Here is a 20342-nt window from a genome sequence, read left to right as displayed (position 1 = left end):
TACTTTTGATAATTTGTTCAGGTTAAATATGATCCTGTATAAGCAGTTAAGGTTTTCATGCAAACAACCAACCCACTGCTAAAGTTTTCAAGCACTAGCCATATTAATCAATCATCTTTATTTCGATAGCACATTTAAAGCAACCTTGGTTGATCAAAGTGATGTGCAAGCATAAAAACATAATTTGAAGACAAAAAATAAAATAACATGAACAAAGAAACAGAACAAAAATACACTCGGAGATCCATCCCAACTTGTATTAAAAGCCAGCGCAAAGAGGTGAGTTTTAAGCAGATATTTTAAGTTTTCATTTTTCTGGGCAGTTTTTATATAAACAAGTAGACTGTTCCACAGATTGGGTCCATGGTAACCTCCATGAAATATAATCTCATGTTTTACATCCAGTACAGGCATCTCATTTCAAAACCTTTCAAAAAGAATTGTATCAGGACAAGCCAGTTCCACATGACAGTCCATCACACACACACACACACACACACACACACACACACACACACACACACACACACACACACACACACACACACACACACACATATACACACACACACACACACACACACATACACACACACACATATACACACACACACACACACACACACACACACACTGCTGTTGGCCTTTAGAAACAATGCAACTGGTTCAACAAATTGGCAGAGAGAAGACAGATAAAGAGCAGGATGTCTTTTGTCAACATCTGTCATCCCTTCTCTCTTCTTCTACTGAAGCATTCACACACATTTATCTTCCTTTCTTTTACTCTTGACACCCATCCTACAGTTATTATGTCCTGTTCTCACCTTTTACCTTTCTTTCTCCTCCTCCTTCTTTACCTCTCTTCTCTTGACTCCTTCCATCCATTACTTTTAATGGCAATGTAGTCTGGATATAAATCAATGTCAAGGCTACAGCAGCAGATTGGGTGAAGTGTCAGTTTATATTGTCTTTATTACCTGGGTCTGATTTCTGACTGGATAAAGGATGCAGGAATAGACATAGGCTGCAGGGATGCTAGTTGGCTGACAGGGGTGGGGGAATTGATTGATTGATAGATGGACATTTGTTGGAGAGAAGGAGTACAGAAACATTCGGATGGATTTATTGGATGTAAGGACAATGAAAGGAAGATGGATGAATGCCTACATCGCTGTCCTAGCAACCTGCTTTCTACGTCACACATAAATGCACTGAAGGTGTCATAAGATGCATCTTGGGCTGGACACATCATGTCAGCAAAGCATGAATGAAAACGTATATCTGTGGAAACTGTCGAGCCACATTAGCACAAAAGTAAAGAGTTGGGAGTCCAGCAGACAAAGTGGACAGCTGTCTTATCAGATGAAGGCCACAGCTTGCACATGGCAACCCTGAAGTGACAAATGAAATAGTAGTGTGGTTCTCTCTGGCTCACTGCCGCTTCATCCAAACCAGGAGGAGAGATGATGTGTTTATGTGTAGACTCTTGCTCTCACATCTCTTTCTCACATCTGGGATTAGCAGCTGGTTTAGATTTCGCCCAAATTTCATCTGCTCCCTTTTTTTTGTGAAACCAAAAAAACCCTTTTAATTCTCCGATTAAATCCATGATGAACGCGCTGATTCTTCCTCCTGTTAACCCTCTGCCTTCCTTAACTCTTTCAGTTTCTCATTCTCCTCCTCCACCCAAGTTCCTGTCGCTGCGGGCGGTTTATGACGCTGCGTGGAGGAAGCTTAACAGGACTGAGTCAAATTTTGAGAGTCTTTAGCAAGCACGACCGTTCCAACCTTTGTTGAAGCTCCTACGACTTCTTCTCAGTTTGTATTCTCAACTGCAGCATGTTGAGTCGTTTATCACAGATTTTTTTTCCATGCAGGTTGTTGATACAGCCTCACTGTCATTTGGCAGCAAACCAGCCCAGATCCTCACTGAATCCAAACACCCTCTGTTGAAACCACATGTGTGACTGACAAGCCAATCTCATTTAGACACACTAGGAGAGACAAGAACACTGATTGCTCTCTTAAAAACCAGTGGATTCCCTTTTCACATTCCCGGCTCTTACATTATTCAGCCTGCATCCTTGCCTCAGATCTCTGCGGAATGCCTCGTAACCAAATGAAAACATTCCCATCTGCCATGTCAGCAGTCCCCACACTTTCTTGGATCCATCATTCCCGCCCCCACAAACTCACACACACATGCACTCTTCACATAGGGAGCGTTTCCTTGCATTTGTTGGATGGATTACCTCTTTGCATACAAGTGGAAAAATCAGAACAGCTGAGCAAGGTCACATGTCAATAATGGACTGTATGTCTTGAAACAGGAAGGAAGGATGACCATGCTTGATATATTGTGGCTGTTTAAGAATGTGTGTGCATATGTCACTGTGGTAGACAGATGTGGATTTCTGAACAGGAAAGTTTTGTAAGAGAGATTTGGCTGGATGAAAGAGAGATTAAGGTCTGACTGTATATAAAGCAAAAATAACTAAGAGTTTCATGGTGAGTGAAAGATGTGAATAAGAGAGGAAGGAAATACAACAATTTCCCACGTTTTTCCCCACAACTATGCGCTTGTCATAATGGAGGTATGAGAGGTAGTTTATACTGCACAACTTCCCACAGGCTGAAAAATTGCAACGATTCTTCTTCTTTGATCTTCTGACTTAGAAGCAAACATTGCTTGATGATACTTTAAGATTTACATCATCAAACCAAGGTGCAAGAATCTATTTCTTCGCCTAAATCTGTATATGTTTTGTGTAAGGCCTAATGTAATACAACTTTAGAGAAGGCTTGTGTCACATGTAAAGCTTTTTCTTGTGTCTTGCCACCGCTAATTTTTCATTTTTTGTTCAAAGGACGGCGTCTAGAAAGGCTCATGTTATTTGGTCCTGATAATTGGGAAACTAGAAAAAATGTGATCATGTTAAAATGTCAGTTTTTCATTTGAACTATACTATAGACCTTTTTTTTTTTTCATGACAACAGGCCCACTTCGCTATTCGTTTTTAGTCATTGTGATTTTTGCTAACTAATGCCTATAAACTCAAAGTAATATACTGTATTAACTCAACCCAGCTCTGTGTCCTTATTTACCCCTCCAGTGTCATTTTCTACTTCTGCTCAGGAAACGGCTTCATCATTTGCGTCAACATTTCTTAGGAAATATGCTTAATTGTCAATTCACATGGTTTGTTTACAGTAAAGTGTATAGTCACATAAATGTGCATGTGCATTTTAATTGAAAAAGCCAGAACATGTATCAGACTCCAGGCACTCTATCCTGCATGCTTTATTTCTCTAGTTGTCTCAGTGTGCTGAAGACCACCCCTCACGTTAATGTAAACTGCTGTATCTCTGAACCCACAAACCTGACCTCCTCTTTCCATCCCGCCTACCCTTTTTCTTATCAAACAAATACAGTACTCATCTCCAATGTTTGATGTGTGTGTGTGTGTGTGTGTGTGTGTGTGTGTGTGTGTGTGTGTGTGTGTGTGTGTGTGTGTGTGTGTGTGTGTGTGTGTGTGTGTGTGTGTGTGTGTGTGTGTGTGTGTGTGTGTGTGTGTGTGTGTGTGTGTGTGTGTGTGTGTGTGTGTGTTTAAATACTTGTGTCCTGTTGTATTCTTGGTGAGCTGACATTTAAAGTACCACCTGTGATAAAACCCTGCAGTCTTGATATTGAAGGTCATCAGTGTTGAGAACATGAGAACAGTCTGAAATATAGTTTGGCTAAAAGTCCATTTTAATGATCAGATATTTCTGCTTTTAAATACACAAATTATCCACTTCTGCACAAATCACCAAATTATACTTAACATCTTTTAATATTACAGTATAAAAGCACAACCCCTATTCCAGCATGCATTGGGTGAAAGGCATCGTCTTCTGATTGGCCGTACAACCCATGGAGCTTTTTAATGAAGCAACTTTATGTTACATAGTAACAAGTAACATGTTTCCATTACAGACTTGATACCAGTAGAATAATTGTATAATAAAGCTCAGTGTGGAGGTGTACAGACCAAACTGATTGGGTGTACCTGATGAGATAATTACTTGATGCCAACCATACTGTCAGAATGTGTTTCTTCCAGAATGTTTGGCTTGGATGGGTTGTCGTTTGATGGATTTTAGTGTGAAATCTGTGTGTGTGTGTGTGTGTGTGTGTGTGTGTGTGTGTGTGTGTGTGTGTGTGTGTGTGTGTGTGTGTGTGTGTGTGTGTGTGTGTGTGTGTGTGTGTGTGTGTGTGTGTGTGTGTGTGTGTGTGTGTGTGTGTGTGTGTGTGTGTGTGTGTGTGTGTGTGTGTGTGTGTGTGTGTGTGTGTGTGTGTTGAAACAAAAGGTAGGCCTTATCTGTGGCAGACATTCTGGAAGAAGAAGGAGTAATGCTCTTCAATTCACCTAATAGGAACCGTGTCTTTCTGAATTAGTTTGTTGAGAAAATCAAGGGGTTAGTCATGTTTAATATTACCGTGTATGAAGTAGCTTCACAACTTCCTCTATATTCATCACACAAGTCTAAACAGGAGCAGTGGAAGCTCACATCCACATTTATTGTTTTTTTTGCCACTTTAGAGGTTTTCAGCTGACTACTGTTGTTTGGATATATCATGCTGCCATCTTTATGCACTTTGTCTTCCAAATCCCTTTTCGATGGAGGTAAAGGCCAAAGGCTGAGATATCCTGAAGGAAACACGTCCTTTCAATCTGGCTCTAGGTTCTCTTGTCTGGTGTTCAGCTACGAGTGTGTGGGGGATGTGGTTCCAAAGCCAAGTTAGTCATTGCCATGGCAGTATCATATCTCTTGAGCTGTTGCATTGCAGAGTCATCGTGGTGAGGGCATAACATCAAGCCTGTGTTACACTATAAAAATGATTCTTTGAGGAGGACTGTAGAAATCCTCTGATGACAGGTAACTGTTTTCCTTTTGTTTCATCAGGAAATGTGAGATATCTGGCATAAATGGGAGAATTGATTCCTCTGATGTGAGGAGGCAGCTGGACCAAACATTCATAGAGACAGTAACTTCATTCATGGCTCATTTTTGAATTGAGCGAAAAACTTCCTCCAATGCAGTATACTGCACTGATCATGTATAGATCAGTTGAATGAGTCTTTCACTTTGTGAGTATAATAGCTAAAAAAGAGCTACTATCTGCTACAAATAGTCTCTTGTGTCTGTCTACTTACATTTGTCACACATAGCCTGCATTCATGTGCTCCAAGACTAATACACAGCTGTGATATAAATGTTTAGAATTAGCTTTGGCACAAGAAGAGCCCAGTTCCTATGGGGTACATCGCAGTTAATTTTAAAGAGGACAAACAGTATAAATCCAAAAGCAGACATTTTTTCTTTAAGGTCACAGCGTGTAAAACAAAAATGTGGTAATGATGTTACAGACCTACTGCTGCATATTTGTTTTTAAATCCTTCTTCCAGACTGATTATTAACTGTAAAGACAACAGAAAGTGACAGGGAAAACTTAAGGCAAGGCAATTTTTTATCATTATACTTCACATTTTAGCAACAAAAGCAATTTAAAGTGCTTCACGCCAGACATCAGGGGAAAGGGAAAAAGAAAGGTTAAAAGAGGACATTTGAAAATCCTTAAAACCCTCCCAACATATTAACTCATTAGCTACCATAGACATCAGCTTTGTAAGCATTGTTCTAGTTATTTTCTGATACCTTGTCTCCCCCGCACAAATCTAGACCTGAGGTATTGCCTGATGCCGAATATCCCTCTGATATAAGTGAAAATAAAAATACATATTATTGCTTACATTTAGATAGCTTTAACACGCACAACACCGTTGTCTTTAAATATGATCACATGATACTGGAATCAGTGTTTTTTTTTCCTCTGGGCTAATTTGTAATACTGGTGCCTTAACTTACATACAGATACTTGCAGTTTATGGAAATAAAGAGCACAGAAGCTTTAAGATTCATGGGAACCAAGCCCTTATTCACAACAGGGGATCTTCTTCCTCCCCTGTGTTTCTCATGCAGACTGCATGTGTGTGCTTGCTGGCTGCTGCTTATATCCCACTGGGAGGTCAGTAAGGGGTCAAAGGGCATGGATTTAAGGTTGCGCTTGCTGTCCCACTGTCTTGCAGTCCTTCATGGCTTCCTGGTGCTTTCGGTCTGTGGTGAAAGCACCAGACTGATTTAGAATTTCTTTCAAATCAGAAACATTTTAAGGTGTGTTTGTGTGTTGTACTACTGGATTGTAGCTGTCCTGATAAGTGATCTTGTGTTTTTTATGTTTTTGATCAGGGTTGTACTGGCATGTCTATCTTAAAACTATTTCTTTAACCTCTAATTTGAGAAGGTGAGGCCCGTCATGTTTATTATATATGAGCTGTGAGTTTGTGAGTGTGCATTCCTCAGAGTGTGAGTGATACCGGATCAAACATGCCCTCCAGCTGTAAAGGGTTCAGCACCAAAACCTTCAACTCCCCCCAGGACCCAGTTCTGCTACCCGGGACCATAGACTGTTTAAGAAGTGGAATTTGCCACGATGACGTCACTCATTGGTTGGGGAATTAAGTTTTGAAATACCTTGAATTTTGCCTTTTTGTTCACTTCAGTGGCTTCCCAGCCCTACAGGGGTCTCTCCATCATAGCTAATCACCCCATCATGTCATTTTGGAACCAAGAAAGATCTGGATAACAGGATGAAGACACTCTGTAACAGTTCCTGTCCTGGTTGACGATATTTATGGAAACATCAATCTCATGTAGTGGTGCCTTAAAGCATACCGTTCTTCTTCATTGATATTACTTTTCAATGGCTTTGTCCACTTTTAATGAAGTTTTTAATGTGCGGGGTGCGAGATAACTTTTAACCATCAACACAGTGGAAATGAATGCCTCCTGCTGTGAGGATGGATTAGAAATGGAAGTGACACATATTCAGAGTGTTTAACTTTAATATGTTGCGATAGTTTTTGGTTGTTATTAGAATTATTGAAATTTAAAATGTGCAGATGTTTGTATTCAGTCGCAGAGGTTTAAGACCACTTGAAATCAAAACAAAATCTTGTTCATTTGGTGGTGATGTAACTCACGATGCATTCCTCTCAGTCAGCAGAGCCACTTCCTGTGCACAACTGTGCCTACGTTTTTACTGTTTCAATCTCATTTTTCTCTCTTGGCAAGAGGGGAGAAAAAGTTATATTTTTGAGAAAAATCCGTTCCACCTGGCTTGCATTGCAGTTACAATACATTAGAGAGAAACAATTCTGTCTGCTTTGCACTCTGAATCCTTTAACACACTTCCTTTTGGTCTGCCGTTGGAATGTACTCTGCTATGATATGTACATTTCCACATCTTAGACTGCACTACCAGAAACATTTATGAATGCATCGTGTTTACAGAACATGGTGAAAAGCAGCGGCAGATGAGTGATGTTAACAAAGATACATCATGTTTGGGCTAATGTTCTTCTTTAGTAAGGCCAGCAGGCTGGTGGCCTGACAGCTGCAGGAAATGAGAAACTATCTTCTCTGTAAGAGTATGTTTGTATTAAAATATAGCTACTACACAAGCAAATGTGCGGAGCTTGACCAGCAGTGATGTCACAGTAGGAGGAAGTTGTCACAGGTATTGTTTTTCTTCTTTCTTCTTTATAATGTCATCGAATAAACAAAAAATATTTTAATGATTAAAAATGATAATCAGCTTTATTTGCCTGTTTTTTTAAATCTAACTTTGCGTTCATTTGCAAAAAAAACAACATTATACTAATGTGAACAAGTCTATACATAAGACAGTAGTGCGCAATGTCCAGGAGTGCAAAGGATGCAGAAGCGAATACGATGTCAGTTGATGTCGGGATGATATTTACAGGACCAAAATGTGTATCCAGCAGTGAGGATAAATAATATTGTATACAACCTATACATTTTTGTGTCACAGGGTTATTGTGGGAGGGGGGGGGGTTCATTCCCTGTGAACAATTTGAAGGTTCTGTTGTATCAGCTGATTGACTTTGCCCAAAAAGAAGAAATCAAAGACATTAAAATCAATGATACTACCTTTTTCATAAATATCTGTTTGTTCAGCATGGATCTGCAGTCAGAAACTTGTAACTTAAGCTAAAACAAACCTGGCTCGGTCAAAGTGGAACATTTCAAAAACTCACTAATTAGGGTAAGACGTTGTTTGTTTAGTCTGCCCGAAGTACAACAGCCACACTTAGTGGGGCTCAGTTACATCCTCCTCTGGGCTCCTGGATAATTAGTGAGCTTGTAGGTGCTGGTGGATTGTGTGACCTTTAGTCAGAGACAGACTCCTTTTCTTCCTGCTCTGCGAGGCTAACTGGCATCTTGCTTATAGATAATTTAGAGATTTGACAGTGGTATGAATCTTATCATATTAGTCTCACCAAGAAATCGGAAGATAGTATTTCCAACCATGTGGATATATTCATTTTAACTTTAATTTGATCTTGTATTATAATTCCAAAATGTAAACTGAGACCCAAGGGCTTCGAGTGATGGTTGTCCTTATTTATCAGCATCATGTTTGGTCTCTTTGTCTCATCAGCAGTACGCTCAGTTTTTTCAGGGAATGAGTGTGGTGTTTGTTGTGTGTTGGGAGGAGGGTTTAAGGGGAAGTAGTAAAGGCGTCTTTGTTAGCCTTAACATAAGATACCAGTGTTTGGCTTGCCTTGTTGTTGGTTTGAAAAGGCAGTCTGTTTGGGCAAGTGTGTGTCTTTTTGTGAGAAGATCATTAACTGAGAGCTCTTTTAATAGAGTTCACACACGTGTATGCAAGTGCAATGGAGACTTAAGTCAAGTTTGCTTGAGCCAAATGTGCTGCAATGGCGATAAAATGTTGTTTTTTAAAATGGTGACCAAAAGAGTTTATTATTTTGGTTACTTACTAAAATGCACACACTCTTCAACCGGATGCCAGCAGTGGATGAATAATGGTTGCAGACAGACAGCAGGCAGACAGAGAGAGAGACTGTGAGATGGACAGAAGGAGGCGTGTACAGATGAAACAAAGAGAAAGGGGGAATAGATGATTTCCAAGGGGGATCACATTCAAAAATTAAAGGAAAGCACAGAAACACAGCCAATATGATGGCGGGGACTCACTATATCTTTTCACCATGCACATGTTTAAGGTGCAAATGTTTGTTTGATGTGAAGAACGCTGTTTGTTAATCTCGAGGCTAAATGAGCGTGGTTAAGGATATTGGAATGAGAATTAGAGGCTTGGCTGCAGTCACTGTCCCCACCCTGAAACCACCAAACAAAGCAAAATGTGTGATGTTGTCTGAAAATCTCCATTTAACAAACAGGTTTTGAAGTTTCCAACATGGCTTTGTCTTTCTTCTTACAATAAGTAATGTTATAGAGCAACTGGGGAATAAAGTACAGCTCACAAAATCTAAAAAAATAAAATAAAAAAGAGTGCCCCCAAAGAAATATGACTTTGTTAAAGACCAAATCTGTTATTTTGTTTTTGAAAAAAAGGTATAAAGCAGCTGGAAATAACAAAGAACAATGCTTTCTGATTAACACTCAGGGGTACTGAAAGCAGGTGTTGCAGATGCAGACAACTATAGCCACAGCTACACAGATTGCATCAGCAGATTGTGTAGTCAGAACACATATCAATTGGTAAATTTAGCATTTTGTAAAAAGCAGGGAGCTGGTCAGGCAGAGAGAAAAGTGTAGAGGGACAAACACGTCCCTCAAAGAGGAAATTGGTCAGAAAAGATGCCGTGAGTAATGCTGATGCCTGTTGCCATGGAAATTGGGGTCAATGAATGGTTGCTATGGAGCTTGCTACTTGGAATTCTGATAAGTGGTTCTATTTTGATGTGTGTTTGTCTGGGTGAGGAGTCTGAAAATGTGATGATGAGAGTGTATGTACACTATAAATGAGACTGTACGTAGTTTGAATGTGTGTGTGTGTGTGTGTGTGTGTGTGTGTGTGTGTGTGTGTGTGTGTGTGTGCAGCTCAATAAAAACAAGACTATCCACGAACTCTTTAATTTTTCATTTTTAACAATTTTCCATGATTAAATCACTCTGTTTAAAACACAAAAAGGAAAGAAATGTAATGATGGTCATTATTTGCTGTGATGGATACACTTAGACTTTTCACAAACCATCTTTATAGCTGCTATAAAGTCTGAATTTATTCTATACTAGAGTTGATCACGTTTAATAAGCAAATATTTCATCCCTGTATCTAACACTGACGATATCACTTATATGACACTTCATGTAACGTACTTACTAATTATGTGGATGTTGGGTGATATGGTATAAAACATTTTGTAATGTTGCAAAGTTTATTAATGTAATACAATGAAAGATACCTTCATTGTAACTCTGATGCCAATAGCAAATAAACAGCCAATGCTCATTAAACATCACTAAGACATTTCAATTCATTCTCAAATTAGTTTCTGTCTTACTGTTCTTAGTGATGCTGTGACTTATAAGCTAATGGGGGCCTTTAAGGATGCATGCATGCATGCATATAAGACGACCTTAAGCTGTTATTCTGACAGGAAAACATGCATGATGAGCATCTTAAGTGACTTCTTAAATTGTTTTCTGCACACTGCTGTTCATATTCTTTAAGGCATGCAAACAATTATTTAATGTTCCAGTTGTCTTAAAAAGGCCCTGAAGTTTTCATTTTTTATTCATTTAGTTGGAATGGATCTAACTTTAGCAGGTTTTACTCAAATGTAGGTTTTGCTTTTGTCCAAGCAGAGTTTTTTCTTGTTAAGCAACGTATTTAGTAGGTTTCCGGGTCAGTGAGTTTGTGTGCATGTGTGTGTATCTTTGTTTGCATGTATAGCCTGTCATATCCCTATTGTGATTCATCTGTTTATGTCTGTTCTGTCTCTCTGTCTCTCACACTCTCTGTCTGTCATATACACATCTGGTTCATGTGCTTAGTTTTGATTATTTGTCTTGTTAGTGTGTGTGTGTGTGTGTGTGTGTGTGTGTGTGTGTGTGTGTGTGTGTGTGTGTGTGTGTGTGTGTGTGTGTGTGTGTGTGTGTGTGTGTGTGTGTGTGTGTGTGTGTGTGTGTGTGTGTGTGTGTGTGACTGAACATGAGACAGTGCATTTGATTTCATCCATCTCATGTCAGTAGAAAATGAGGTCTTGACTTGCTGATTCAGCTAAAAAAAAATGTAAAAATTAAAGAATGTTTCAGGTACAAAAATGATAGCATTGGGCATGCATACAGTATACAGTGTTTGCGTTTAAGATCAGAGGCTCAGATTAAAAAGCAACAATTGATTGAGCAGATGTTTTCCACTGTCGCTCCAGTCTCGTTATGAATCAGATGAAGTTTAAAGTTTGTTTTCCTGGAGGCCTGTTTTGTCTGACAGACATGTATCACGTCATTTCCAGTGACCATCTTGGCTAATGTTTCCTTCATGTGAGTATTTTAGCTTCAGGCTCTTGTGGTATCAGAGGACTTGTTGTCCCCTCGGCTGATGTCCCTGTAGTCCTTGATGCAGATGTGGATGTGATGTTGTGTGACACATCGAGTCTGGAAGATATGGGAGGATTTGGATACATCTCTGGACTGGATGCCTTGCTATGTGCAGTATGTGCGTGTGTGTGTGTGTGTGTGTGTGTGTGTGTGTATGTATGTGTGTGTGCGAAGAGATGCAGGACGATGGACACGCAAGCATCCTGGTAAAGCACATATGCAGCGTGGAAGACAGAAATAGACTCTTTACGTCAGTGTGGAGGCTGATGGGTGTGCACGTGGAGTTTGTGCACGTGAGGTTCCCCTCCCCCTCACTTCGCTTGTGATATCAGACCGTGTACAGTGTGCCGCCAATGGCAGTGAGTACAGGCCCATCCCCCCGTGGCTGGGATACATCATCAGTGTCGTCATCAGTGAAGCAGCTTTGGGGTGTTCCTTTTTGTGCGTTTACACTCACATACACATACAAACCCACACTAAACACACATTAAACACACATGCCATTTCCTTCGTTGTATCCCTTTTTTCTTCATGCATGCCTCTTCCCTTGTCGCTTTACCCATAATCTAATAATCCTGTAACTCTGTGATGCATTCTGCAGGGAATGCATTAAAGCTGCACACTGCATATGCTGCACACTGTAGAGGGTATTGAAAGGGACAAATAAGGACACACATACACACCATCAAAAAGCAAACACACTTCCCTCCAGGGAACTGTTTTTTATTTTTTATTTTTTATTTAACCTTGCCAGAGATGTATTCTGGGTGTATTGATTTTCAACGTTTTGCACACACATATATGCCTAGGGAGAATGTGCTTGATAAAACATCCAATCTTCAACACAGCATAAAAGCTCTTAATTTTCTGAAGACCGCGTTGAACCTTTACACCCAGATCAACAGGGTGTAGTTCTCTTCTAGATTAAATATGGTCAGTCATTGTTTGGTGGCTGAGTGTGCCACACAAGGCGAGACACACTCGTAATGAGCTTATCCTCCAGATTGAACAGCTGTTTGACATTGACTGTTTAGTTCATGGTGACTTAATGAAGAACATGACAGGGTTGGGAATAAATCTGAGTTTTTAATTGACATGAGACAAAAGGGCAGAAACTGGCAACTACTTTCACTGGATTACACTTGCATGCCAGACATTTTGGAACAACAATTTGAAAGTGCATGAAATTACACCGACAGCTTAATGAAAGGTCTGTGCTTCAGTCTGTAAGATAATGTAAATCAGTCTCCCCCTGTGCAGACCACACACACGGCCACCTGCTGTGTCTGTGTTATGTTGTGGTGGAGAGTAGTGCAGTCTGTCCAAACAGTGTGTGTTCTGGATGAGAAAAGAAGAAGAAGGAAACAAGTGCAAGACATACTTAGCTGAACATCTCCCAGCTTTGTGGAAAAAAACCCAACAAAAACAAAGGGCAGAAGGAATTCTGGGAATGTTTTTCTCTGGAGCAGGTGCTAAAGTTACAGCCTGACATTGAAGCCCACCCCTTAAAGAGTCATGAACATTTCAAAGTGTTTACATGATCTTCTTCCAACTATGCACGGTTGCTCCTGCTCTAATGTATGTATCAGATGAAAATGAGGGTGGGGTCAGGATTGTATAATGACAATACTACTTCCCGGGGGTTTAAGGGGGTGATGGTCATCATTTTCCAGTACATGCAGATGCTTGACAGATGTCATCTTCAACAAACTCAGCTGATCCTGTTTACTAAGAAAAAGTTCAAGTGAGAAATATTGCATGTCATAGTTTTTGTGTGTGACAAAGAAATAAGAAATGCAACTTGACATAGCGAAAACTAAAGTGCACTGTGTGTGGCCCACATACAAGGAGTTGCCATAACAACTGACCCTTTTTGTGAACATGTGTTAGTGTGTGTGTGTGTGTGTGTGTGTGTGTGTGTGTGTGTGTGTGTGTGTGTGTGTGTGTGTGTGTGTGCGTGCGTGCGTGCGTGCGTGCTTGTGTGTGTGCAAGGAGAGAGATGGTGAAGGCCCCTGCATCTCCTAACCACCTTAAACACACAGTCACACACACACACACACAAACTTACACACTCTGCTAACGGCTGTCAAGTCCCATTACCTTCATATTTAGTCCAGAACATGAAGTTATAGTCAAAACCTACTTGCACTTGTAATACACTTGTATTACAGTTATAAGATGTGAAGTCTCTGGTCCTAAACACATCTTTTAACAGCTCGTTTCAAACATACTTAAAGAGCAGTATGTCTCCGCATGATGTCATTCATTGATTTTGCAGCTTAGGCCATGCTCACTTATCTTCCAGAGCGATTCTTTTGTCGATCCAGTCATCAGGATTAATGATCATGGCTGAGACACTCTGATGTCTGGAGACCAGTTGTAGTTCAATTTTTAGTTGAGTTTAGATACAGACACTGTAAATGCTTAGATGGATATTATTATACACTTATACTGTAAATGTAATCCTTTGACTTTATTCTTACTGTCATCTCTTACTACCTTGGGATTCCTTTGCATATTGTGGGGGGGTTTTTTCTTACCATGGCACAAATAGTTGAACCCAGAAATGATTGTGATTATTGTGTTAGTGTGACACTGTGGTTCTGCACTAATTCAAATATCTTGTCTGAACAACAGTTTGGCTCTTGTTCTGACTGTAATTGAATAGCTTTCTCACCCTAACCACTGGTTGCATTACAATGAAATGCCAGTTTTTGTGGTTTGTTCTGAGTCTGGCATCAATGCAGATCAAGTCTGATTTAAATGTATGGCTTTGTTCTCTCCGCAGGGCTGGCATTGATGATGTGGAGACAGACGTCGTGGAGATTGAAGCGAAGCTAGACAAGGTAGGAATCATGCTAACAAGCTAAAATATTGCTGGTCTAGGTCGTAGTAACTGATAAATTGTTAAATTGTGTTTCTTTTATCGTGTTCCTAATCAAAGACTGCCTCAAACATGGTAGACACACTGATTTTATTACACTGTTATAAAACAAAAAAGGGAAGTTCTGGATTGTATCTACATATGTCTGGAAGAAACCATAAAAGAAGAAATGTTATTCACTGGCACTATCTACAAAAAGACACTTGAAGTGATCAAGGTGCCTTTTGAATATCTCTTGTTGTCTCTTGCTGTCTCTTATCTAAATGTCAGAGTGATTAAGAGCCAGAACCACTGCAGACATTACTTATTATATTTAATAGGTTCATGCACTGCTACATACTGCAACACACACATATTGATGGCTAACAGCAACCACACTGACTGAGCAAACACAGACAAATGTCATGGAGCCAGTTTTATATTCTGTGGTTTGAGTGTGCTGCACAGAGACGTCTTCTGTTAGCTGAGCATGTGATGTCTTAGTTTGACCCGCGTTTGAGGAGAAATTTAGTGCAATCAAAAACAGATCAAAAAACATTAGATATGTAGCTATACTGTAGGTGCTGAGGATCATTAAAGAGAATTGTTCAAGTACCATCCGTTGAAGGTTATGTCTACTATGTGCATTATTTGCACAATGTATTTATTGGAATATCTATTAATATTCATATACATTATTAAAGCAGTTTGAAGTGTATGCAGCAACTAGCTAAAGGATTCATCATAAAAAAAAGATGTCACAGCTATTAAATCGAGACAAAAAGGAATGATTTTCTGTATTTTATCAGTGATGGATGTTAATACTTTATGTCTGGTCTGTAAGACCAGTCAAAGCTGCTGTCTAACTGCCTCCAGAGAGTCTAGGTGAGGTAATGCCTCTTTAGATAAACTGATAGGGTGTGAAGTCAGACAGCTTTTAAAAGATGAGACGGTATTAAATCTAATTCAATAATGACCACACCTTCTTTCCTCTTTTACCTCCTTTAATTTAATTCATTTAGTAGTTTATTTGCATAAAAAAAGAACCTTTAAATTAAAGACATAAAGTGGTTATTGAGGTTGTTTTTGATATTTTATCGATGTGGCCTCAGGTTTATCAATATGTCCATATTGTTACAATAATGTGTAATATTAGCGTATATATTAACATCCATTTCACTCAGATGTCCATGCCTCCACACGTGTCCTTACGTGTCACACTTAAAAAAAACACACACGTATACATAGCCACAGATTGTTCCTGCACCAAACAAGCCAGGACCTTGGGTTGATTTTTGCTCCATTTGGACATTACTGACAGATAAATGGGGTCGGAGAGGTTTCCATCAGGGTGATGTTCTATCCTGTTCAGCAGGGGTCCTTACATTGTCGTGTTAGGATGCTCTGAAGCTGCCTCGGGTCATTATTATTATTTTTTTATTGAACCTTTATTTAACCAGGGGAAAAAACTGAGATATTTGAGATTAAAATATTTTTTTCAAGAGTATCTTGGACAAAACATGCAGCAACACAAGTAACAGAGTTTCAGACAGACAACGAGCAGCCAACAATACAAACACAAAAAAATACATACTAAGGCAAATAAAAGACACAAATAACAAATCTGAACAACAAATCTATTTTAGGGTCATCCACAGCAGAAAATCTAAACGCCTTTCTTCCTCGCTCCGTTCTGACTTTTGGAGCAGACAATAAGAGATTCTGGGACGGAAGATTATAAGTCCCTGTAGTCTTCTGACTGATGAGAGTGAGAAGGTATGAAAGAAGAAAAAGAGTCATGCAGACAAGAACACGCCAGTGTTTAAGTCTGCATAGGGTCAAAGAAGTCCATCCAACACGTTCATACAACAAAGAGTGATGAGTAAGGGATTTAAAGTTAGTGATAAACCTCAGAGCTCCATGATGTCCAGAGCATGTAAGCTTTGTGAGGAGGCGTGCATATATAAAACATCACCATGATCCAACACAGACATAAAAGTGGCAGCAACCAGCCATTAAACGGCAATGAAGGCACTATGAGGAGCATATATACGAGATGAATGACAGCTGGACTCAATGATGTTTCAATGAAGCATGATGACAGTATAGCATTTTTGATTGATAATCCACAAGTAACAAGTACAAAAAGTGTCATTGCTACAGTATATCACATTGTGCTGGAACTGCTTTGGTCAATTAGTGCAGCCAGGTCTCATGGTACCAGATGTATCTTTTTGACTTCGAGTTGACCCATGTAGTTCTTCCAGCCCATTTATCAACAAACCCTGACACATATACTGTGCCTCTAATAGCCGTTCATAGACCCTGGGGGCTCTGTACAGCACTCGATGAGATCAGATTTCCTATATCAGCCAATTTGTTGACAGATATGTTGTTGGACTGGCCTGGGAGTAGCAGCATGGCAGGAATGCGGCTGCTGCGTGTTTTATCGCTCATTGGTAGCAGTGTCATTCATGTGCACTTGAGGTTAAACGTGCAGACTGCGTGATGCACAGCAGATGCAGTTACATCAAAACAAGCAACACAATTCAAACTCACTTTTCATGACTCTCAGCAGGTCTATGCAGAGTTGAAGACTTTCTGTCGGCCATCCAGAAAACCACACTCACACTGCGACAACCCTGGGAACTCTTGCATCCAATGCTATCATTACGGGTTTACTGCACTCTCTCTTCTGCACAGCCACCAACTGACTCACACACACACACACACACACACATGCACATGTTCCATACACAGATGCATCAGTGCGTCGATAATGATAGTGTACCACTCTATAGCTTAACATGAAAGCTGTACATTTGGAAAGTGTAGCGGTTGCCAGCTCATGTGGTGTTTGAAAGAACACATTCTATGGCTGTGAACTGTCTGCACCTGGTAATATACCTGTTTACACGGAGGGTGTTATTCCTATCAGCTATACCGTATGTACATGACTATACGCTGTCAATGGGAAATGTAAACACTACTGGGCTCCAAAAACTTCCCAAACCTTCACATGCCTTCATTTGGATCTTTAGCTAGCAGCAAAGTCTCCTGGAATTTAAACATCCAAACTATTTGATGAATTCCCTTGAAAGTTTCTTCACAAATGTTCGGTCCTCAGAGTATGGGCTGACTTTTTCCCCAGTGGCAACATTTGTGATTTAAGTGATATTTTTCAACAATAATTCAAATGACCTATTGAGCTTTTCATGCCTTTATTGAGAGGACAGGAAGTTGATCAATTTGAAAAAAGGAATGAGAGTGTGGCGATGACATGTGACAAATTGCAGAAGCTGGGAGTGAAACACCAGGCAGAGTGGGATTGGAACTGAGCTAAAACCCTTAGAGGGTTCATGTATATGTAAGTTGTAAAGTAAATGTTGTTTTATGCTGGGTTATAGTAAGAAAATGTACATAAGAAAATGAATGAATACAATAATAAAATGTGCACTGTCTGGGACAAAAAAGTTGTTTTCCTCATCATATCTTTCATACAGTTTTATATGCTGTTGTCAGTACTGTACTCAGGAATATACTCAGTTATGCAAACTTACAGCTCTCAGTGGTGATGCAAAAAAAAAAAGAAGATTGAAATTTGCATGCACTACTGTCTGTTGGATAAAACCTCTGAAAGTTGATTAAAGGACAAAGGAATTGGGACACATCTCAAGTCACAGTAAACAGTCTGTTGTCAAATTGATGGAGTATAAAAAGATCATAAGGCCATGTACCCTTTTTATCCTACGAACTCTGTGTTTTTATTCGAAAGCTTAAAAAAACACTTCACATTTGTAGACAGTACAGTCCAGCTTTAATAACATCTGCATTGTCTTACGAACAGAAACCGAAAACAGAATTATTCTAAATTTGCTGCGTTCTGCATGTGACGAACAATTCCTTTAATCTTTGTTTGATTTGCGTCAACGCTGGAACTATTAATATCCTATCGGGGCATTGTGTAAAACATCTGACTCTTGAAATAGAAAGCGTTTTTGTTGTGCATCTAAAGTGAGTATTTTTATCCCCACCCACCTCTAGTTGGTGAAGCTGTGCAGCGGAATGATCGAGGCTGGCAGAGCCTACGTCAGTGCCAACAAGCTCTTTGTAAATGGCATCAAGGACCTGTCCCAGCAGTGCAAGAAAGAGGAGACGATATCGGTGAGGAGAAGTCTTTAATAAACTGACCTCAGATCTGTTTACACAATAAGTATTGTTGAAGGGTCTCAACATGAGAAAGCTCCCATCTGTCTATGCTGGGAAATTGCTGTGAGCCCCTACGGTAACAATAACATCAGAGCAGCATAAACAGTATTGTCCAGAGACAGAGTCATCCAGCTGTTTTAAGCATGACAGATGTGACCACATGCAGACAGAAGATGTTTATGCTGATAGTTTACATGGCTGGAAGCAGAGAGATCTGAAACCTGCTTTATGGTTTTCTAAAATGAAAACATTTGGACTAGATTTCCCGTCGTTTCAGGTGTCAAAGACGCTTTCATAATCAATCATATTTTATAGTGAAACACATTTTAGTTAATGTACAGTACATAGCTAAACCATGTCGTTCGTGTGGCACAGACAATTTTGTATTAATTTCTTTTGTATATATATTTTTTCAATATTTTATATGATTTATATTGTTAATAAGAAGTTTGCCAAACAAACCTGCTTGTGTGTTCTATGCACGTCACAGGAATGCCTTGAAAAGTGTGGAGAAAGCCTGCAGGAGATCGTCAACTACCACATGGTAAGATGCTTTAACACACACCCACTGGTTTTAGCCACAGGCAAGAGGTCGAGGTAGAGCTGCTGCTCCAACACGCCTGACTCTTCCTGGCATGTTAACGTCTTCAGACATCCAGTCCAGTATTGCACAATACACACACACACACACACACACACACACACACACACACACACACACACACACACACACACACACACACACAGAAACACACAATTTAAGTGTGACCTCACTCTGTGACGGTGAATCTGTCCGCACAGGCCTCTCCAAAAGCGTATGATCAAAACCACATGTTTTACCAGATGCTTACGCCTGATATAATTCACACACACACACACACACACACACACACACTTACACTTACATACAGGTTTGATTTGTGTGGCTTAATCTTTTAGACGAAGTGTGATTAAGAAATTCCCTTTTCTGGAAATTCAGAACAGGTTTGTAAGGCCTCAAGGCCATTTCACTTCTCAAGGAATATTATGACAAACAGTATGTGGGTAAGCTGTACAATTCTATACTGTCATGCACAAGTGTCATTCATCATATTTTGTTTTTGAGTCTAGATAAAGTGTGAGAACTCTTGATATTTTAAGGGTGTTTGTCTGCTGATTGTGTGTGAATGAAAATAGCAAAAAGGCAGATGATACAAGGTTTTGTTACAGAGAGACAATAGACTGAGGGAATGATGAAGAAAGGGAGGAGAAAAAGGGAAGGGGAGAAAGGGATGAGAAAAATGGAGTGAAAAACGAGACAGTTACAAGGAGTTGCACCAGTCTGTAATTCAAGTTTTCCTTTTCACCTGTTTTATCAATAATAACACTGTGAATATATCTTGTCAGGTTTTCAGTTAAATAGGAACATAGCTACATTTGATTGAGATTGTATTGTTTTGAATAAAGACAATCTTATTTTTGTCTTGATCCTGCCTCATGACTGGACGGGATAATGATGCTGCGTTTAAATGCAGTTGTGCTTTCGGATTAGATGACTCTTATCTTTCTATTTTAACCTCTATGTTGTACTGCGATCTCTCCGACCCTCACATCTTCCCCATTTTGCCATGCTTCAGTCATTCTCATCTGCTGCCTAATCAAAAATGGAAAACATCTGTAATGTTATAGATAGGCGATCCTGTTTTATGAGTTTACTAAACTAAACAAAATGCTGTTCTGTTCTATTCTACTCAGCACAAGTAAACTGGGCTGTAGTAGTTGAAAGGTATTCATA

At 39.7% G+C, this 20342-nt stretch overlaps 1 protein-coding gene across 2 annotated transcripts in view; it reads left to right on the top strand.

Annotated features, from left to right (window-relative positions):
* The window catches only part of LOC306822343 (arf-GAP with coiled-coil, ANK repeat and PH domain-containing protein 3-like), a 48966-nt gene that overhangs the window by 9510 nt on the left and 19114 nt on the right, over positions 1-20342 (top strand). For both annotated transcript variants that reach the window (XM_079341305.1, XM_079341304.1), the window contains exons 2-4: positions 14285-14342; positions 18404-18523; positions 19059-19112. In XM_079341305.1, coding sequence (XP_079197431.1) covers positions 14285-14342; positions 18404-18523; positions 19059-19112 — 232 coding nt within the window. The remainder of the gene's footprint in view (positions 1-14284; positions 14343-18403; positions 18524-19058; positions 19113-20342) is intronic.

The sequence above is a fragment of the Symphodus melops genome, assembly GCF_947650265.1.
Source record: "Symphodus melops genome assembly, chromosome: 4".
Lineage (NCBI taxonomy): Eukaryota > Metazoa > Chordata > Actinopteri > Labriformes > Labridae > Symphodus > Symphodus melops.
The sequence above is the reverse complement of the archived record's forward strand: the minus strand, read 5'-3'. Positions and strand labels throughout refer to the sequence as shown.